This window comes from Strongylocentrotus purpuratus, unplaced genomic scaffold (genome assembly GCF_000002235.5).
Source record: "Strongylocentrotus purpuratus isolate Spur 01 unplaced genomic scaffold, Spur_5.0 spur5_scaffold_20, whole genome shotgun sequence".
Taxonomy (NCBI): Eukaryota; Metazoa; Echinodermata; class Echinoidea; order Camarodonta; family Strongylocentrotidae; genus Strongylocentrotus; species Strongylocentrotus purpuratus.
Window position 1 is genome coordinate 3,857,450 of NW_022145606.1, and position 23,619 is coordinate 3,881,068.

At 38.2% G+C, this 23,619-nt stretch overlaps 1 protein-coding gene across 1 annotated transcript; it reads right to left on the bottom strand.

Moving 5' to 3' along the window:
- Nucleotides 1-1,764: 1,764 nt before the first annotated feature.
- LOC115918858 (ADP-ribosylation factor 6) lies at nt 1,765-22,731 on the bottom strand. Its single transcript, XM_030992640.1, has 6 exons — nt 22,602-22,731; nt 16,093-16,154; nt 14,675-15,021; nt 7,094-7,197; nt 5,585-5,783; nt 1,765-4,958 (listed from the first exon to the last, which is right to left on the bottom strand). Exons 3-6 carry the CDS (start codon nt 14,754-14,756, stop codon nt 4,816-4,818), a joined length of 528 nt encoding a protein of 175 aa, XP_030848500.1. The 5' UTR covers nt 14,757-15,021; nt 16,093-16,154; nt 22,602-22,731; the 3' UTR covers nt 1,765-4,815.
- Nucleotides 22,732-23,619: the final 888 nt, after the last annotated feature.

The following is a 23,619-nucleotide window of genomic DNA, read 5'->3' on the forward strand; positions in this document are numbered from 1 at the left end:
AAAAAATAATAAATACATGTATGAATGTATGATCAGAAGTGTTTTATTACATATAATTCAATCGTAAGGGTAATTCATGACTGTTATTAATTTACAAATCTCAATACAAACATGAAAAAAAGCTGTAATCGTCTTTAATAATCTTGCACTGTTACCTTACATACAACATGCACTGAGGGGAAGAATGCCTCATCATAAAACACACCCCTATCATCTGAAAGTGGTGCGAACCCAATCAAGAAATAATCTATGCTATAAATACATGACAGGATCATTCCATTCCAAGCTGGAGGGGAGATCAAGAGCATCTACAAGATAGAGGGGAAAGTTAATAATTACAAGAGAGAGTCAATATAGAGATATGTACATTATAATCTTTCCTACTTTTGAAAGCAATACACACAACTACTGCACCAAATTTCATCTTTTTCTTTCAGATATACACAAAAAAGCTAAATAATAATAGATCAGGGGGTGTTACACAAAGATCCTAAGTTGAACTTATCTCTAAGTTGGACTATTATGGAAAGCTGTTAGCATCCTTGAAAATATTTTGTAAAAGTTATTTTAAATGGCATTAAATGTTGATTTTAATCATTTATATTTTCTATTATCATGGGAGATTTCATGTTCTTGATGTGGAATTCATGAAAAGTCTAAAATACTTGAATTTTAGCTTTTGAATATAATTCATTATGAGGCTACAAATGGCTGTCCATAATATTCAAGTCCAACTTAGAGAACAAGTTCGACTTAGAATCTTTGTGAAACACCCCCCCTGTTTCAAAGATGCATCTTTCCTCACGCACTGAGAGGTAACGCTTGGACTCATGTCCGTGGATATAACTCCATAACAATACACAATGGAAGAATAAACTTAAGCCATGGAGACAGCCCTGTGGTATATGACTTGGACTGTTCCCATACACGAGTGCATGCAATACAAAAAGCTTTGTTTTCTACATTCCTAACGGCTACAACATTGAATGCTGCATTAGGTTTTCTCTGCTTTAATTCTTGGGCTAAAATGATGCAGCAATACCGCTGCGTTTTTTTTATCTAATGACACAAAGTGTAACAAGCTTTCCTTTTCTGTATCTTGTAACACAGAGCCCAGTGAATATACGCTCAAGTCCTTTACTGTGCGCATTTACCATCCATTTAAAACACGAGGGCTCATTTCTGAGGTGTTTACAGCGCCACATCTGACAAGCCTTTACTCCATTCCAACCAGCGGTCTAACAACCGTTACAAAGATTTTTGACTCTGGGCATTATATAAACGCAGATATAGGTTTAATGCTTTCACAAATTAGCTGGATTTGAACAGTTGTTTCATGACTACCACATCATCAAGCTGACTTCACAAAACCTCTCTTGTTTAGCTTTAGCATGTATGAACTTCCTGAGGAAGCTGCAGAACTTGTGTTTCAATCAGAAAGGGCCGATAAGTCATTAAACAAATATCAACTCACTGCATAGGTGTCTACATTGGAAACATTAGCCTAGTCCCACATATTGCATACATCAGCAGGGCCAAGTCCAGAGCCCTGTTTCACAAAACCTTTTTCAATGACAAATGACAAAAATCAGTGACAAATCTGCTGATAACCAATCAGGAGCAAGGATTTCAGTAGCTTGTATTAACATAAACTGTCATTTGTCATTGATGAAAAGTTTTGTGAAAAGGGGCCCAGGATAACAAGTGTTGAGCAGACACAAGGGTGCCTTTGAGGATGAAATGTGCCTGAGTGAGTTAATTTTGTAAAACTATTATTTTAACTAAAATAATGTACAGATGAGCTTTGATAATGTGTAGAAAGAATAATGAATTACATCACAACTGTTTTGCAAATGAAAATAATGCCTAACAGACGTGAAATTTAATTTCACACTTTTTTTACTAAAATAATTAACAAAGATATGTTCATTTTGAAAAGATATACTGTTGTGAATGCCTTGATCGTTGGGTAACTACATCTTCTAACAGAATTCTCAAAGCCTGGACAAGTTTTGAAATAACTCAGAAAATATAAATACATGTACTCAATGCAAACTGTCCCAGATAGTCTTTTTATTTAAAAAAAAAGAAGGAATTATCTTTCAAATGTATTCAGATATTAGCACTTTTTCAAATAAAAGAAATAGATACAAATTAGTGCTAAGGAGTATATAGAAGAAAATTAATAGGTAAGTCAAAATGCCTGTACATGCATAGATTAATAATAAAAATGTAATTTTTCTCCCGTTTTACATTTACAAAGCCTGCCATACATTGATTATTATGTAATCAGGAGATATGAATCAATAGTTGATTTTAATTTAATTGTTTTAAGGCCCACCCTTGCTTCATGAAACTTGTTATCAATGGCAAGATGCAATAACTGGTATAAGCTACTGTAATCCATGCATTTGATTGGCTGAGAGCATATTTGTTAAAGCACATCTGTACTAGTTTACAGGAGGGATTAGACCACCCTGCAAGGTCACTGGACAGGTGGTTTTCTCATCAACTCAGCTCTCAATTAACATTAGAAAAAGAGGATAATGGGAGACCAGTGGTCACCGGTTAGGCATTGTTTTCTATATAGAGGGAGCAAGTAGCTACAAGTAGGACAGTGTGGCTTTAAGGCTCAGCCCAAGCAAAAACTTGCATTTTGTTAATTCTTCATCGCCATCTATATCAACCATTGGTACAGGAAAGATGTTTAATATTAGTTTTAATAGCTAGTATTGACTTGTGGTATAGCACAAATGTTCTATCATATTTTTAAATTATTACCAGTAACTAGGAATCGTTTGAACACGACACGAGCGATTGTTTCCCATAGCACCGAGGATCATTGAGAAACTTTCCGGCAGAACCCTAGGGGTTGCGAAACAACTACTATCCAGTCTCTCTAGGAGGATTGCATAAAGCCAATGTACATTACAACAATACAAAGGCAAGTAGCATGTGACAACTTTGGTCATGTGATCTGATGGTTAAATCACATGACAAGTCACATGATATCAAGAAGAGGGTGAAACAGAAGTGCACATCAAGCAACTGCTTTGAACTTTGAACTAATGACATGTACTAATACATGTACATGTCGGTTTAGCAGCAATGCAATTCATACTCTGCCTACTAAAATACTGTCAAATTAATTTGTCCTTTTTGCAGCGAGAAACTAATTCTTTGAAACTTCTCAAGCGATTGAAAAGGATTTACATTGACACCAAGACTAGGTGCTAATATTCAGTCATTAATGCACTGATGGATTTCAATACAGGTGTAATGGAGTATGTTGGTGCTAAGCAAACACCTCATCAGGTGCTAACACTGCACAAAAACCATAAAATGAATTCAGGATCTCTAACACAGGAATAGTTTGAATGTGCTTAATAACTGCCTAAGCACCAAACACCACATTTGTAACACCTTGGTGGGATCTTCAGAGCTTTTGGCTTAAGTAAGACAGTACCGAAGTGCTAACATCATATTCACTCGTCGTCCAGGTTACTGGTTCCAAACAACGGAGCCTGCGCATGAGGTTCACCCCAATAATTTAAGCAACGGGATGGAGCAGGGCCGATTTACTGTTTGAGGCTGGTGTGATCACCCCACCATTGTTTAGCACAAAATTGTTTGGAACCAGCAACCTTGACAAATTAGCCAGTATGACATCACACTACGGTACTCTATTGAGAAAATGTAAGGTTTTATTGCAACATAGGCACTGCAAGGTAGGTCCGATTACAATAAACCTCTGCAAAGTCACCACAAGACTAGTTCACATGCAACTCCGTAAACCCGGCAGAATTGTGTTCTTTTTAGTAAAGCTCAACGCAAACTATACGATCCAACTGCAAATCAATTTCTTGTAGAAATTAGAATTGTATTATCTCCTTTCTGATTTAGGTGCCAAATAATCAACTTGGAATTTGTGTGTATCATTTCAAGTCGAAATAAAACCAAAACTGCGTCAAATCGTAGCCAATAGCCAGTTTGACGTTTGTATGATTCTACGCCATTTAGCATTTCCCGTCCAAGGGAGCCTGAAATCCCTTGAAATTTTGAATTCATCAATGATATGAGAGCCTCGCTCAGTAAGATTTTACATGTGTGAACGTTCATAACATTTGCTATCACAAATTCTTTCAAAGTCAGATCATACAGATGGATCGTATAGTGCGCGCCAAGCTTGTCACATTTCTGCATCGTTTAACACACAGATGGGTAGTCCGTACATGTAATACCATTGTTGCCTACTGCACTGTGCTTCATCCCCAATTGACATTCGCTGAAACGTAAAAGAAATCGCTTGAACAGACACACCATGTGTAAACAGGCCTTACATTGAAACTCTTTTCCAAAACCAATATGGGAGATTTGTACATACAGGCGAACAGTATCTTGAGCATTAATATACACATTGTAACAACAACAAAAATTCATTTTCTGAGAATTAACTCTACTGAATCATCTAAGTATAAACAAATCTTTTTATTAAAAAATTGTCTTTATTTATATAAGATTACAAGAAGGTATAGTTAGCCTAGTTTCCATACAAGAAGATCATTATTTTCTCACAATCTCACACCCCTTTAGCTATTTGTCGCTACCGATTACCCCTGACTAGCAAAACATGTTGAAGTCTTTCCAAAAACATCCTTTGACTAGCGAGGGCGGTGCAACGAAAAGCTAGACTGTACAATAGGGGAGAGAATGTGACGGAAAATATCCTCCTGCTGGAAGCTAGGCTAAGAAAAAGTAGGCAGACTTTAGTTTTTCTTGTTTTTTTGTTGATATATATATTTGTGTTGCATCAGATCAGGGTTTATTATTAGATGTTAGCCATGTTAACCCTTCTAGAAGGCCCTCGCCTGACGTCGCACAGGCAGGCTGAACGAACCAGTTCCGGTCCCTGATCTTGGTGAGGCCTAGTCTTTCTTGGACTTCAATGGGCTTCATGGCTGCAGAGAGGGAAAGAGAAACAGCACATAGGTATTAATGCATCTATGCTCCCCAGGGAGTGGAGAATGTGCATACATTGTGTGCGGGTAAGCCTTGAATCCGATGACCGGGGTAATAGTATATATATCTGTAAGGCGCTTTGATAGGGCCCTCCTGAAAAAGCGCCATATAAGAAATAGTTATTATTATTATTATTATGTCACTTGCTTCATGTTACAAAAATTAGGAGTTCAGTTTTTATTTCTAATTTGTGAAAGCCAAACAGAAATGACACCACAGAATGTTAGCTTTTGTTTGGTTCTCATCATTGGTTAGCAGTCACTTCAGGGTGTTACCCATAATATATTGGCTCAAAAACAGCATAATAAAAAGGGCAAGAGATGGTAAAAAAGGGAGAAAAAGATAAACGGGCAGGTGAGGAAAAAAGGCCAAGATATAAAAAGTAAAAGGGCGAAAGAAAGTAAAATGGGGGAGAAAAAAGATAACGGTGAGTAATAGGAAAAAGTGCGAGTGAAGACAAAAAAGATGAAAAGAAAAAGAAATGAGGGGCGAAAACTGACAAGATAGTAAAAAGGGTGAAAAAGAACCAAATGGTCCGGTGATCAGTAACAGTTAGAGTTCTTACCATCTGGAAGGTCTTGTTTATTGGCGAAGATGAGGATGATAGCTTCTTTCATTTCCCTATCATTGATTATCCGATGGAGCTCTTGCCTTGCTTCGTCTATCCTATCCCTGTCGGCGCAGTCTACTACGAAGATCAACCCCTGTGTTCCTGTGTAATAATGCCTCCATAGAGGCCGAATTTTATCTTGACCACCAACATCCTGCAAAAGAAAAGAAGATGAACATGATGTCTGAGGCTATTTTGACCATAAACATCCTAGAAAAAAATTGAATAGAAGCAGAATAGTCTGGCACTAGGTAAACATTGGGTAACACCTCCATACAAGTTAGATTATCTGGACCACTAACATTCAGCAGAGAGAGAGAGAGAGAGAAAGAGAGAGAGAGAGAAAGAGATAAAGAGAAAAAAGAGAGATAGAGAGAGAGAGAGAGAGAAAGACAGGTTAATTTTCATATTTGGTTTTGATTTGTTTTTAAGTGGTGTATCGCCTCGATTCTGCATACTTTGCTTTCATAGTCTATATTACAATGTACATACCAGTAAATCACAAGGTCAGATTTCTGTAGCTTTTTTTTAAAGTTAAATGATGCCATATGTCAAGCGATCAGTTACTTCCTGTGAAAAGGGAATGTGCATACAGAAATCATTCCATTGGAAAGAAAATGAGCAGGAATCTTTCTGGCACTAACGAAAATAAACATATACATTACAATAATATGCATTACAAGTATGGCATTTACATTTCCTTGTGCCTCAATTTGGATCAAACATACAGGAACAAAACCTTGTTGCAACCAGGCTGTGTTCAGACTGTAGCTATATTGCTTGAAACTCATAAAGAAAACATTGTTACTGTAGTTGTGAAAGATTATTATCATCATCATTATTATCATTATTATAAGGTGTCAAGAAATAGTAGTTGTAGTATTAACTATTATTACTATTATTTTAGAAATCGTTATTATTACTATCAATAATATTGTTATCAATATCACAAAATTTACATTAGCCATTATTATTTTCTATCATCACCATCATTGTCATCTATCCTCATCACCAACTATATCACCACCACAACCATCATCATCATCACCTTCATCATCGTCATCACCATCATCACCACAACAACCACCACCACCACCACCACCACCACCACCACCACCACCATCATCATCATCACCTTCATCATCATCATCACCATCATCATCACCACAACAACCACCGCCACCACCACCACCGCCACCACCATCATCATCATCATCATCATCACCACAACAACCACCCCCCCACCACCACCGCCACCACCATCATCATCATCATCATCATCATCATCATCATCATCATCACCACAGCCATCCTCACAATCATCATCGTCATCACTATGATCATCACCATCACCATCACCGTCACCACCACCACCACCACCACCACCACCACCACCACCACCACCACCACCACCACCTTCATCATATTTCAATAAACATAATTATAGTGTTTTCTGATACTTACCCATACATTGAATTTGACATTTTTGAATGTGACTGTTTCTACGTTGAAGCCCACCGTTGGGATGGTTGTGACTGATTGACCCAGCTTCAGTTTATATAACACCGCTGAGGAAGGAACACTGGTTAAGGTAAACACTCATTGATCAATCATACAGGTACACAGAATGGTGAAAGCTTGAAATAAATCGGACCAATAATATTAAGAGAGTTTAGAGAACATAGTCGTGACTGATTGAACCAAGTCCGAGTTTATATTTATAACACCGCTGAGGAAGGAACACTGGTTAAGGTAAACACTCAATCATACAGGTACACAGAATGGTGAAAGCTTCAAATAAATCGGACCAATAATAAGAGAGTTTAGAGTTATGATAGTCGTGACTGATTGAACCAAGTCCGAGTTTATATTTATAACACGGCTGTGAAAGGAAGACTGGTCAATAACTCAATATTGAATCAGACAGAATATACGGGTACATACAGAACGGTGAAAGCTTGAAATAAATTGGATTTTCAGACCAATAATAAGAGATTTATGAACTCCTGTAAACAGAATTACAATGTAATAACTAAATTATTCATACCCTTAAGTTTTGTAATGTTTAAAATATGTTAAAAATTGATTTGTCCCGATTCATTTTCAACAAAGGCCCAAATTCAACTACATGTAGTTCAACTCTTCAATCTTGCATTTTAAAAATAATTGATTTTTTAAATCAAATCAACAAGGGGTATGAATATTTCAGGTGTTAACTGTAACCTTAATCTACATACATGTACAGGGGGGTGTTTCACAAAGATCCTAAGTCGAACCAGGGAGGTGAAAGAAAAGGAGGCGAAACTCTTGTAATTTATTCAAACGCATTCTTGAGTTCTAAAGCGTAACAATGGGATGTGTAACATTCCACTTGGCTTTGAAGTTCCATGCTCCGAACCGCGCTTCCACTGCGGGGACTTTCGGAAGCCAGGCACCAGTTTTACATTTATTACAAAATATTAAATTACCGGCAAAATTTCAGTGTAAATCAAACACTTTATATGGGGATTTTATTGGGAATAGTGCATCAAACAAATTTTCAAATTTAAAACTCCGTCCTTCCTTTAATTTGTGTGCCAGAGATGGTAAAAGAAAAATTACATCCTGTCAAAAACTCAATATTTTAGGATGATGCGCTAATTTGTGCATGCTTTAATGTCCCGTTATTTGATCCATGGTTTACAATCTTCAATAACATTAAGTTTGCTAATGCGTGTTTTCGCGTGTTTTTTGTATTTTTCAAGTTTAAAAAAGGATGAAAGTACACAAGTTTGTGTTCGCTTGTTCTACTCTTTACACATTCAACAATGGATGAGAAATCATTGGAAGGGACAGCGAACAGTTGCAGTGATACCATTTCCTGATGTAGGAATTCTAACTCCTGAAATTTCATGCGCTCTTTTATCTCACCACCTGGTCAACAGTTGCAGATTAGCGCATAACTTTTCGGCGGCTTGGAGCATGGGGTCAAAGGAGAGCGGCTTTATTCCAGTCCTTCTCTATCACGTCCCTGGTCGAACTTAATTCTAAGTTGGACTTAAAATTTATGGAAAGCCATTAGCATCTTTGAAAATATTTTGTAAAAGTTATTTTGAAAGGCATAAAATGTTGATTTAAATCATTCATAGTTTCTATCATCAAGGAGACTTCATGTTCTAGATGTGGAATTCATAAAAAGTCTAAAATACTTGAATATCTGCTTTTGAATATATTTCATTTTAAGGCTCCAATGGCTGTCCATAATTTTTAAGTCCAACTTATTGTTAAGTTCTACTTAGGATCTTTGTGAAACACCCCCCCCCCCCCCAGGTCTGTATTTTCCCCCTGTACATGTACATTGTACATGTACATCGTACACTTCACAGTTAATTTGTAAACTTGTTCATCAACAGCTCAACATGTTCTTATACTCAGCGTGCGTACAGTACGTTACATACGGTACTTGTACAGTTGTATTCATAATTATCCATACCCTATGGAAAATAACATTCCGGTACTTTTCTAAATTCTTCATTTATTAGTAAAAGCTATTATTAGTACTTCCTGCATATCTGTTGCCTATTTGTTGCTATAACAATTCTGATGTTACAATGACTACAATCATTAGGAAATATTGGACTCATGAGCTTAATTAATTTTGAGCACAACTGTAGTGTACACATGCTTTGAAAGTTTGTTAACTATCACATGTGCAAGTGCACCTTATGGAAAACAACATACATTTTCTAAATTCTTCATTAGTAAAAAGCTACATGTATCATTGGTACTTCCTGTTTATTGTTTGCTTATTTGTTGCTATAACAAATCTGATGTTAGCTACAAACAGTGTGAAATATTACACTCATGAGCTTAATCAATTTTGAGCACAACTGTAGATAACGCATACAGTACATATTTGTTCACATGCTTTGAAAGTGTGTAACGTGCGCAAGTGCAATGCCATTATTGAAGGTAGTACGCAACTGAAACTAGAGCAGGAAAGTACTGTACTAAGCATCGTTAAATGGATGAATTTCAGTCGTTATTTCACAAATTAATTTACACGCAGGTTACAAATCTATTGAATAGTTGCAAGGAGTAAACCACATTCTGACAATGTTAGATGTACAGTACATGCACATTGTACACACTGTAGACAATGTACAAAATACTTTCTGTCCACTTGTTTTACAAAACAGGGCTCAGTACTCATAGTACATTATTATGTGATGTATACATGTACAATGTACAGTACGTGTACTTGTGTATACAACATGTATATCACATAAAACTTGTTATCAATAACAAATGCTAAATATCTATGACAAATTTGCTCTCAGCCAATCAACTGCCATGATTTCAGTAGCTTATAAATTAGGGCTGCGACGAGTAGTCGAATGCTTGAGTACCTGCACGGTTGAAAACTACTCGAGTACGATTTCTCGTACTCGAATATTCGGCCGCAAAAAAAAAAAATTAAAAATAAATAAAATACAAATAAATAAATAAATCCCCGTCACCTGGCACTGTCCAGGCCGACGCTTAGCCGTGCCAGGGAGAGCGCCTGCCGCTGGCATGGTACCGTCGGTAAAAATGTTCCCCAACTCAAGCACTGTCAAACTCACCATTCAGAAACTGGGACCAAATGTCCGGATTTCTGTTTGGACTCGAAGGAAAATGGATCATTCTGCCATCTTTGGTTTTTAAAACAGCATTGTTTACTGTTATTATTATTATTAAATCAGCACCTTCAACTGCAACTCGAAGTAAAATTGCATGCGTTTTCCGCGATGGACTTGGAATACTGCTCCAGTGGTATGGTGGTGGCAAAAAAAATTATATAAAAACATGGGCTCCGAATATTCGAGTGTAAGCCTGGGAGTGTACTCGGTACCTCATTGCACTGTTGTGCACAGCCTTATTATAAATAACAGATTAATATTGTAACATGTTATTGATAACTCATCTAGAACTCATTTATCTATTGAAAGCCAAGTGATGTACATTGCGATGTACATTGTACTGTGCACATATTAATCATGTACTGTACTACACGTACTAATCACTTAACTATGCAGACCTGATCTGATGTATAAGATAAGTGAGTCATTGTGATCATCTCTTTTGAGTAGCTTAGAATATGACAACTTCACGTTAAGCTAAATCTTCAATTTCCTCTCTTGATAGAGTCTTAAACAGTGAAGCACCATGACCACTTAAAGAGCTCATTCCTTGACATGTACTGTAAAAGGGCACTACACCACACTCTGTACAAGCTTCGTTAATTTCAGCCATCCCTCTCCCCTTTTTATATTTTTTGGGGGGTGCCCTTTTGCCCATACTTGCACATTGTATCTACACCAATGCAGCATGGAACCTGAACCCCGCATTAACTTGACAAAAATAGCAGACTTGAAAACATTTATAAATGACATTGTAGAAACATACAATGACTCTTCGATTCTCTAGCAGGAAACGGAGCACATTTTGTTTATCAACATGGACAAATGTAAGACAAATTTACTTTCATAAATAGATTTCAAATACACACACTGTCATTTTTGTCCAGTACAACTAACTACATTTACAATGTACTTGTATGTAATGTACATTATCAGTGAGTTTGTAGCAAATCTACATTTACCTGATATACAGTGTACTTCACAACTCTCAACATGTTTGTTTGAATATTTCTAGTTGTGTAAACACACTCTATTGCATTTAAACAGGGAAGCTGGCAATGTTGGCAAGCTGGGAGGGACTTCCCATTAAAACATCCATAAAACCATACATGTGCCTTTATTTGTAATTGTTAAAAATAGGCTGTGACTCACTCAACTAGACAGAGCACTGTTCAATGTGCCTTGCAAACTTGTGCTGTTTCATGAAGACAATTTTGATTTAAATATGGAAATCTTGAGGTACGTCTGTGCATGGTTTACAGCTCCATACCCGAACAAGCCTTACCAAGTTTACTGCGCTTTTCTTAAAAAAATCAAACCTGCTTTATTGACCATAATAATGATAATAATAATAGGCATTTATATAGCGCCGTCTACATGTATCTAGACAATGCTACTTCGAGGCGCACAAAAAAAAATAGAAAGAATGATAGAGTTTGGATGAGTGTCATAAGTACTGCCAAGTACAGGTTAATTGTTAAAAAAAGATAATATTCTGTCTACAAGGACCACCTGACTACCAAGACATTTTTAGTTTCCCTTGAAAATGTTTTTCTCATTGAAACATGTAACCTGTCTACAAAGACCATCTTTTGTGCTCTTGCTATACATGTCGTCACTTAAGCAGGTACTTACCGGTACACAAAATAATAATAATCGTACACGTATTTCTATGGTTTTCATGAACAATGTACATGTACATGTACATAAAGTTTGATGATGAATTTTGTGAGTGTGAACAAGGTCATAAAGACTGCATTCATAATGAAGTACGGTCGGTCATGAACACTTGACACGGTAATATGTACTCTATTTGCTTCATTTCCTTCCTTCTCAAGTGTGTTCTCACCCACTTCCTTCCTACTCTCTCCAACTCAGTCACTCCCTCTCATTCTCTTTCTCTCAAACTCCCTGTCGGTCTGTCTCTCTCTCTCTCTCGCTATCTCACCTCTGCCTTTCTCACTCTTTCTCACTCCCCCTCTTTTCTTGTCTAACAGTTTCTCTACTGCTCAATATTTGAATTCTAAACCCCCTCCCCCAATTCCATTTCTTGGTTCTCTCCTTCTCTTGACACTGCACCCTCTCTCTCTCTCTCTCTCTCTCTCTCTTTCTTTCTTTCAAGTGCTCATTTTTGCCCATCCCTATTCTCATTCCCTCTCTTTCTCTCTCAAACTCCTTCTCAAACAATCTCCCTCTGGTTTTCCTTGTAATTATTGTCTTCTTCCTCTATCTCTCACTCCACCACCCTCACTTTCACCCCCCCCCCCCACTCATGTCTGTCTATCTTTCTTTATCCTCTCTCAAACTCGTTTTCAAACGATCCTTCTCTGGTTTTCTCATTATTTGTCTCGTCACCCTCCCCCCCCCCCCCCCCCCTTCTCGGTCTATCCGTCTTTGTCTCTATCTCTCTCTCTTTCTCTATCTGTCTGTCTGTGTGTCTTCCCCCCCCCCCCCTCTCTCTCTCTTTCTCTCTCTAACACTCACCTTCATAGTCTATACAATGTACACAGTACACGTACATACATGTACATGTACAGGTAAAACTCAAAGGTCAGATTTCCCTATCTTTTTAGAAGGAAAAAAGAGATTAAATGATGCCATATGAATCGTCAAGCGATCACTAATACATACTGTGCATAAGGGAATGTGCATACAGAAATAATTACTCTGGAAATAATATTATTATTCTCTCTGTCTGTCTGTCTCTCCCACCCCTTCCCTCGCTCCCCTTCTCCCCCCCCCCCCCCCATCCCCCTCTCTCTATCTATATTTCTCTTTCTCTCTCTATCTCTCTCTCTATCTCTCTCTCTATCTCCCCCGCTCTACATCTTTTTCTCTATATCTATCTTTCTTTATCTCCCCCTCTCTCTATCTCCCCCCCCCCCCTTTCCTCTCTCTATCTATCTCTCTCTCTCTTTTTTTCTTTCTCTCTCTCTCTCTCTCTCTCTCTCTCTCCATGCATCACACACAAGTAAAGATACATGTAGAAGTAGCTTTCTTTCCCCACATACATGTACATGTGCATGTATTAAAACTCTCTTCTACATACTGCATAGCAGCCACATGTACCAGAGTGCCGACACCAAACCCCTGAGTACTGCATACACACCGAGCCTAGAACACTACAAAGGGGGATAGCCCTACTCATGCCTAATTGAATCTCCTGTGTTAATTACTGCAGGAAAATGAGGAACTGTCTTATCCATGATGCATAGTACTTCACACAGTAAGGACACCCTAGTTCATTCAGTACACTATGATTGCATGCATGACTGACGCATGCTATCATAGTAGGGAAGTGCTCAATACACAGTCATACATGTACTGTATACTGTATAAACAATATAATCTTGAGTTCTGGTAAATATATAGAAAATAGAATCTCACAGAATCCAATGAAACTTACAGTGAGTGATCAAGATAACAAATAATTGACATGTGCCCAACGGCGTAGCATGCTAGCAACATTGTGCATGTAGTTTAGAGGCTATTTAAAGGCTCATTGCACTACTTATACCTACACATGTACTTGCGCCCTCTTTTTCATTAGTTAACTGAGAGCTGATTTGATGAGATAACCACCTGCCAGTGACCATGCAGTGAGGTCTAATCCCTCCTGGCCAAACTAGTGCATCTGGTCTTTTAAAGGGGTGTTGCATGGATTTACGCGGCAAAAATCTCAAAACTTGTAAAAGGGCGAAAATGTTGTTGTAAAACAAACATGATTGAAATCTTTCCTAAAAGCATGGTAGCAAAATATTCATGATTAGCAAAATCATTGTCAATTTTTCTTTTGATTTGAAATAGGTAACAGGTAGTGTTTTACTAACCCCCTCTATTGTTTTCAAAAACTAAATTATTGATCATTGAGAGAAAACCACTTTAAAATACAGTATTTTGATCTGAAATTTTCCCTTCAAAATTAAATAATCAAAATTAATTAAACCATATCTGCACTAGTTGATCAAGGAGGGATATAAGAAAAAGGGGACCATGGGGGATCAACAGGTACCGCTAAGGCATTGTTGGCTGTTTTGAGGGGGATGATTGAAGCCTGCATTGTGTGTTAATGTGCCCCTCCCCTTGTTCATAGACACAGGCTATGTTAAGTGGAAAACGCTCTGTCCCTCGGATAAGATGTTAAATGGAGGCCCTGTGTAGAGAAGAGTTACTACCTTTGCACGTTAAGAACCCACTGCACTATTTGTATAAGAGTAGGGGGGAAACCCCGGTGTAGTGGTCCACCTGCACACACCAGTATAGTACGACAATACTCTGTAAAGAGGCATGTACTCAAAATGGAAGAAGAAGAAGCTGCCTACAAGTGTGCAGTCTCGCTGTAAAAATAATGAAATAAATTGAGTGTATTTTGTGAAAAGGATACTTGTCTTGCCGGCTGCATCCAAGCCCAGCATGAGAATTCTCATGTCCTTCTTTCCGAAGATCTTTGATAGTACCTTCCCCATCGTTAAAGAGTCTTTTTTTCTCCTTTCTGCGTATCAAACAACGTCAAAGTCTCTCCTTCAAATCCTCTTAGGAATGTCACGATCGCCTCTGGTCCCTTCTACTCTCTTTCATGTAGGTGTTACAGTGTTTTGTGGGAGTCCAGACTCCCCCTTTCACAGTCTAGCTACCTACAGCCCTGGGCCTGCTTGGTCCGTGGCGCTCAACTATTTTCCACCGTAAATCTCTTTTCAATGTTTCCCTTTCTTCAGGAAAGATGCTTCAGACCTGTTGGTAAAAGATAAACAAATTATTACTCCAGCAATTAATATTAGATTACATAATTATCTCACATGGCTGGATACAATACAAGTGTCAATGTACAATGTACATGTATGTACAGGTAGCTAATACATTTCAAACTAAGATAGTTCTGAATACATTTCGGTTTGGAATCAATTCATCATACATATTGGTATCCCCTAACCCCTTGTTTTTAAAGAAAGAAAGAAAAAGTAAAAAGCTTTAAATAGAAAAAAAATCTTAATTCAGGCAAACTCATGAGCTAGTCATAAAAAGACTGACATCGACGGTACATACATGTACATGTACATGCAAAGTGTACATTTAGCTTCTTGCAAGCAGCTCACTCGTCCAATATCAATTCAACTTTCACATGTCTAGTTCTCTGATCTGTCTTTCTTCTAGAATACATGTACATGTGTAATTTGTTATCAAGGTTGGATTTCCCTTTAACAGTTTCTGTTTTCGCTTTAGTTTTGAATGCTTTGTTGATTTTTAAAATACCATTTCAAAGTACGTACCAGCATTATGTGTAGTTTTACAAGTATGCAAAGCTCTACGTCGCATTGTCCGTTTAGATACAGAGACTCTGTGTTCCAGGGAAAAAATTAATATTTATTTTTCGGGGGCTACTTTAGAAACAGAGTGAACCATCCACCCCTCTTCTTGTTCCAATCAAACAATAGGTCACTGTAGAGGTGTGCAAGTTATTTCAAGGTGGAGATTTCTAAAGCCCACAACACACGACATGATCGTCCTGCCATCAGAATGTGTAGGTGAGATTAAAGGGGGGTCTTAGCCCCACCTATAGTCCTAGGCTAAGCTTAGCCCCCTTTCTGTTCAGACACAAATTTACGAAAGTTATTACAAAGTACAAGGTTAGCTCGCTGCATGGTCACTGACAGGTGGTTATCTCATCAACTCAGCTCTCAATTAACATTTACAGAAAAAGGGGACCATGGGGAACCAATGGACACCGCTTTGGCATTGTTTGCTCTTTAGAGGGCGCAAGTAGCTATTAGTAGTGCACTGGGGCTTTAAGTGTGCTATACGTACCTCAACCTTGGTCTCCGTGTACCATACACCCTTACACCGAGTCAGTTTGATCAGCACTAAACCTACAGCAAACAGCAATTCAAAGAGAAATTGGAGAAATAATTAAACATGTATACTAGTAAACTTTCCAAAAATAATAAATAAATCATTATCATCACCATCATTACTACTACTGCTACTTCTACTACTACTACTACTACTACTACTACTACTACTACTACTACTACTACTATACTACCCTTACTAATACAGTCAGACCTGCTGGAGTGACCACCTGTATAGAAAGACTGCCAGTCTACAAATACCACATGTTTTGTCTCCGTTGAAAATACATGTAGTTTATCATTGAAACATCTTTACAGACAGGTTTGACTGTAGTACAATTCGTCCCTGTTTTCACGAAGTGACGGTAGTGAGGAAAATCGTCACGCAAAGTGAATGCAATTATTTTTCACTACCGTCACTTCGTGAAAACAGCGACAAATTATTATTGCAGTTATTATTATTATAATGATCACAATGATTATCAATGTTGTGGTGATGGATCATGGCCAGGATACTATGATACTACATGTACAAATTGTAGGACACTATGACGGTAGAGAGAGAAAGAAAGACTCATCATGAGGTGTCAGAATTAACATGTATCCTGTCTGCATAGACACGATGTGAACAAGACAAGCTGAAAGAGAGAGGTGGAAGAGGGGTGTGAGAGAACATGAGAGAGAGAGAGAGAGAGAGAGAGAGAGGGGGGGAGGGTGAGAGAACATGATTTTATATATAGACTATAGAGAGAGAGAGAGAGGAGGGGGGGGGGTGAGAGAACATTATGCTACAATATAACTGAAATTTTGCCATCAAATTTTTTGAAAATTTAGGGCTCCGAACACTTAATAGAAGCTTTTGTCTCAACACATTCAAATAAGCACAAATAAAGGAGTCAAATAAATACAGGTACACTTACATGTACACGTATACATCAAATACATTATCGTAGCAAAGAGTGTACATTTAACTCACCCTAAATTGATAACTTCATAGATACAATGCAATGGTGTCTACAGCATACAAATTGCAAAGAGAAAAATCTCTCTATTGCCTACAATCTCCATTGTATTACAAATGAGTAAGCATGCACAATGCAGGCACTCAATCTTTCATAAAAACCAGCATTCTTTGTGGTTTATTCATTGAGGGTAATTTGCTTTCATTCGGGCCCCGCCCTCTTTGAATCATTACTACGGACTAGTCTCAGTCACAGACATTCAGCATTAGTAAAAATAAATACGCGGGGGCTCAGGGCAAATTTGCCCCCGAAATGCCCAAAAGAGCCCCTGAAAAACAGAAAAGAGCCCCCGTAAATTTGCACAGAGTTCAAAGCAAAACAAGTTTTAGAGTGTTATTTTTATGCAGGCAAGCTTGAAAAGTAGCCCCCGAAAAATAAATATTATTTTTTTCCCTGTTGAGCATGCCCTTATACACCCCTTCACGGTTAAGGCTGCCATTTCAATATGCGTTTAAACACTGCATCATCAATATTTTCAGATGTGCATGTTTTGTTGCGTCCCTGCCTGCGCTGTGCGCTCACATCATATTTACATGGGCGCCATCTTAAATTACTATAGCTTTAATAAATTACAAAACTTGTTAACGTTATGAATAATTCATTTGTTAACGGTACATCAAAGTATCAGAATTTTGTGAGTAAAGAATTAGATTGTGGTCCCCCATGTGTCCCAGGTGCATATTATCCTTGAGCACTGCCATCTACTATACTCAGAGAGAAAATAATCTGCAAATGTATGAAGGACTAACTTTATAGACATCTACTCATCCTTTGAAAGGCAATACGTGTATGTATGATGCGCATCAAATATATCCAGCACCTGGAATAAAGGCTAGTAAAAGCCTTGGGTGAGCTTCCTTTCAAAGTAGAAGCTAATAAAGCGAAGAGTTCATTCATTCAAACGTGTGGATATACAAACAAAACTTAGATAGGTAACAAGGTTATGTGTCAAGGGCCACATGCACAGTATAGCAGCCGTCCATTCATAAAAGCTACTGTATTCACATGACGCATGTTATGGCGGGAGAAAATTTAGGCTTACACATGCACATGTCCCATTATTTTTTATTTATTCTTTATTATTCAAAGGAGTAGTCATGAACCTTTATTTTCTTTGTTATTGATTTATGACGGAACAGATTTTTGTCCATACATGGTTGCATTGAAACATATAATTTGACCATTTGTAATGTATTTATAAATTAATGTTTTTTTATTTGCTTGTAAAATATGAACAATTCAGCCATTGGCTGCCCACCACAATTTATATAATGCCATGAATAAATAACGTTCGTAAGGAAATGTTTACAATCTACATGTATGTGAAGAGTCCTCAAAAGGAGCATTTATAAACACTGTACATGTTCAGTATAGCAACATGTTTTGTACAAAGAAAAATTGAATCCAGTTATCTATTTCAGTACAATGATTTACAAGAGCTAAATTAATTACATTTTGTTCTTTAAATTGGCAATAACAATATTTTTATTTTAATAATATGTTGCTCTAATAAAATGTAGTGTCTTTGAACAAAATATGTACATACACTGTAAACACAGTGTACATGGGTAAAAACTTTCTTTTCTTTTAAAAATTCATGGAGGCTAAATGATCTGTTCATCCGTCTCCTTCACTAGACGTTTATTTTAAGGGTCTTAAACACTGTTCAATGATTATCATTTAATTTTGCTTCTTGTGTGTATCAAAGCCGTCAGCTGTGAATCTTGCTGCTTGCCAATGCGGGTTTAAAAAAGTCACAAGTTGTCACACAACCCTCCATTGACTTGTGTGGTTCTTCATGAGGGGCCAGCTGAGAGTAGCAACAAACAATAACCGTTGCACTTTTAGGATAGTAAAAAAGAGAAAGGGAACCCTCAAGACCACCTTTGACCGCGTCCTTTGCCGCGACCTTTGCCGCGTCCTTTGCGTGGGACAATCGGGAGTCGATGGTAAAGTTACAAGTACGGTACTGTACACAAAAAGATGTATACCGCAGCACTAAAGTCCTTTGGCAAGACACTGATCTACATTTGTTACTCTCCACCCAGGTGTTAAATGGGTACCCGGTAGGATGCTAAAGCTAATGTGCTTAGATTAGCAAGTGTGCGCTTGTAAAAATGACGCCTGGCTGGAATGCTCCCAAGGGAGTGGAGAATGTGCATACATTGTGTGCGGGTAAGCCTGAATCCAATGACCGAGGTAATAATATAAATCTGTAAAGCGCTTTGATAGGGCCTTCAGTCCGGAAAAGCGCTATAGAAGAACTAGCTATTATGGGACTATTATGAGCTTCCATTTAATTTTTTGAGAGGGGGGCATTTCCAAAACTGGTGTAAACCTTTAAGGGGGACCAAAAATGGGTGTTTTTTCAAACATTAGACTATCGTTATTTCGCTATGTGTTGCCCTACTTGGAGGGTGATGCATGATGATCTTGGTATTATCTTAGATGTATTTTTCATGCTCTTTCAAACGGTACTTTTTTATGCAGATTCAATGAATTTTATTTGTTTTCTTCACGTACCTAAATAAAGATCATTCGCAAAGATGCGGACGATCCTTATATTTTAGGACGTGATTTGTTGGCGTTTTCGAGGATATCCGCGTTGATCAGTAGGGGTGCTGGTCCGAGAATGAGGATCGTCCGCACAAACGAGGATATCCTCGTAAACGTATACAAAATGCATCCAAACAAATAATGGATCGTCCGCGTTTTTGTGGACATTATCTTTTATCGGAACTCTGCGGGTTCCCAAACCACGCGCTGGAGATGCGGAAAACGGATTCCCAGAAGAAAATAACCCTAGTTCATCATCTACTAGGGTGTCTGAACGATTTTTCAATTTTCAATTTGGGATCGTTTTTCACCATTTTTGTTTGATATTTGAATAAAAAAATGTTATCAGAATAATACATTTCAAATTTCAAGTCTCACCAATGTTTCTATCAAAAGTTACAGCCCCTCCAAAACGCTGGTATATTCATATCATTTTGGTCAAAATCGACGAAAAAGACGTCCACGCAGAGTGATGTTGTTTTGCTAAATTCAGACAAACAGCTGTATCGCGCGAAATGCAAGCGTATGCATATAGTACGCATGTTGCTAAGCCAATGCGCGACTTGCAGCTTGAGCCACGCTGTCTCCGCGATATGTGCCATTGACTAGTATGGTTGGCAATTCCCGCTGTAGAACCCGGAAGTGAATACACGTTGTAGTCAATGGCAATATCGCGGAGACAACGTGCGTTGTCTCCGCGATATTGCCATTGACTATAACGTGTATTCACTTCCGGGTTTATCGAGGGAATTGCCAACCATAATTTCAGTCACTATAATGTGTAATTGAATTTGGGTTTTCGTTCGTGCGCGGAGATGTTACGCGATGTAACCATGGTTTGGACTGAGCGGAGCGCACGCCCCCTAATTAGCTGATCCACCAAATAGCGAGAAGGGTATTTTGAAACTGTTATCAGTTGTGATCCCTGGGGGCTAGCGAAAATATAATCACATAGAATTGTTCCTTAGGACTGGGACTACTTATCGATCGGGGCGTCATATCTCAAAAGTGACAAACCTCAGAGTTAGCCAGGACACAATGTTTAAATTGCTGTTTTGACCAAGATATTTTTAGAATTTCGGGGGCTATGCCCCTTTGGAAATATTGGAATTCACCTGCTCTTTCATATGACACCTCATTCATTGATTATCACCTTCAGGATCACAACAGATAAAGGTTTGAATCTCGATTTGAAAAAAAACAATTGACTTTTTTTGCATGGTCGCGCAATGCACGTAGACTGCATAGGGATGCGTGTAATCTCTATGGGAAGAATTTTAGCACACAACATCGGGTGCGCGATCAGACACCCTACATCTACTTTTGTGGGTTGTCGGTCTTCACAAGGATTTATACTCTGTACAAAGTCAATGTAAAATGCATCCAGAAAATCAGCGCGGAATCTGTTTTATTGCATACAGGGAATAATTTTCCCGGTATCGCATCGCAATTCGCGATGTATTTTCAGCCATTTGCGACGCATCTTTTTTCATGAATCGCAATTGCTGCGATGCAAGCGAAACGTACATTCATATACACAGACCGCCAATCCACAAACTACATACACCCTCGACGCTCCGATATCCGATCCATATATCCCAGGCAGGCTTGGCTAGGCCAGGCTGGCTAGCACTGAGCGCTAAGCGTACTACAGTCACTTTCTAACCGTGAAGCTACACACACCTACATAGCGCACTATCGGCGATGAGTGTCTACGGTCACCTTTTAGCCGTGAGTGTTGTTGCGATGCAGACAACAATGCACGCACGTGGTGAACTAATTATATATCCAGGGCAGGCTCAATCGCGCTCATGTGCGAGCTAATACTACGTGTTGTTGTTTACCCTCGATACGATTCAAAGTTACTGGATTTATTTGGATTTAAGACTCGACTCGTCTCTGGATTTATTGTTGGACCGATATTTTTGTCATTTTCAAAACATGGTGTCAATTCGTGTAGTTACTGTGGAAGGTTGGATTAAGGATTTAGACCAGAAAAGGGAATGGATCGAGTATGAAGAAAGTGCTGGGAGATTACACCAGAATCAATGTACATAAAATGTAGTAAGTATGCATTCATGACCAGATGTTGTGACGTCATTGTTTTTGCACTGTAATTTATAACATGAAAAAAAAATTGCTATACAAGTTCATCCAACTGCTATGCAAAAATTATTTTGTGTAGCAGATTTGCTATGCAAATTTTTGGCTGGAAATTATTCCCTGGCATAGCCAACGCGTGGAGCAGAAATATAAACATCTGCCAAAATGTGGATGATCCTTGTTTTTTTGGATGCACCTGTCCGCATCATTAGCTAGTCCGCATTTACAAAGACGATCCTTCTTTGCGCGGACGATCCTTATTCTCGGACCAGCCGCCAGCGTCTTTATGCGAACGATCCTTATTCTCGGACCAGCGCCCCTAATGACAACTACGTACGACTCCCAACCCAAGTTCTGACTTGGTCAAGACAGTCGAGACTAGATCTAGAGTTAGGTAAAACAAAATTAAATTAAAACAAAAGGGTTTCCTTCCACTCTACTTAGTAGATACATGCATTAGTATTTGTAGTCTAGAGCTGCACACAAACACACATGCTTAGATCATAACTTAATAAGTTAGCTTTCTGTTTTGACCCCACGTTTCTTCGTACGTTTTCAGTCATTATCTATCCATCCCCCCGGCCTCGCCGCGCTACACACACTGTCAATCGGCTTGTTCGTTCGGTTCAATGATTTGTGTGGCGCGCATAAGTCACCGGTTGTGCAGACTCTACAACACATGAAACATGCACGGCATATCAGACTTCCGGGAGTAAAAAGTCCATAATTCAATCACTAGCACATATTTAACACTTCATACTAACAAAATATAACAGTAATTTACCTAAAATGGCGTTAAACGCAACATTTTGACGGTGATAGACAAGCGCCGTTGGTGAAAAGATGTATTTTACACTTCCATAGAATCCACGGGAAGTGGTAGATTGATTGCTGTAATAGTGCAGTACGCGGTCAAGTGAAACCGCATTACAATGCATTACCTTTGAGCGATTAAAAATCAAGTTCTTGTTTAGCAAGATTATATTCGATATTATGTGTCTTAAACTAAATGTTTCAATACGTATTACAACTACAACTGTATTATTGTACTAATAACTTTATACCAATCGTACTAATAAATGGTAATTCATTAAATGAATAAAAGAACATGAATACTTCTACAGGTTTTGGGTAAATCGCCATGGGTGTGGTGACGTTATTGACAGGCTCGTTCAAAAACTGTTTTTAGTTATTCGGTCCCATATGCTGCAAATTGTGTATTTGTGTGGTGAAACACTTAAAATCATGATTTTCTTGCCAATAATACTGAGCTAACAAACCAATTCATGCTATATTTATAGAAAATACATTAAATGTCTCATTCTAAGAACCAAATATAAATGGATTGGAGATAAAAACAGTATTTAACAATTATGCCGGATAGTAACCGACTTCATGGCGGGAATTCCCCCCTCTTGCATTTTCCTCTGGAGGGGGTGCAAATGGGAGGGGGAAGGGAAGAGGGGGAGGGTGTGTCTCGATTGCCAATATGACAGGCAAATGACGAGGGCGATGAGAACTAAGAAAATACAATTTCTATAAGGAAGTATACAATGCATACATATCCATAATGAACAATCATAAAAGTGAAAATACATTTAAATATGCCATGCGAATAGGCCTACGTATAGGACTATAAGAATATATTCTCATAAATACCCTTTTTAATCTATTTTGAGTCCCAAATCTTCAGGAGGCCTACAAGAACTGCCCTTTCACCTCTGATTATTGCCCTATCCAAATCTTTAAAGTGCCCCTTTTACTAGGTGACAAGTGCCCATTTTCCTTTGTAAGAAGCGCCC

Coding starts and splice junctions, on each gene's coding strand:
- LOC115918858 (XM_030992640.1), bottom strand. CDS start 14,756: ATGGGGAAGGTACTATCAAAGATCTTCGGAAAGAAGGACATGAGAATT. Junction 5,784..7,093: donor ATGTCAAATTCAATGTATGG/GTAAGTATCAGA, acceptor TTTCTTTTGCAG/GATGTTGGTGGTCAAGATAA. Junction 4,959..5,584: donor TAAACAAGACCTTCCAGATG/GTAAGAACTCTA, acceptor CCCTCTCTGCAG/CCATGAAGCCCATTGAAGTC.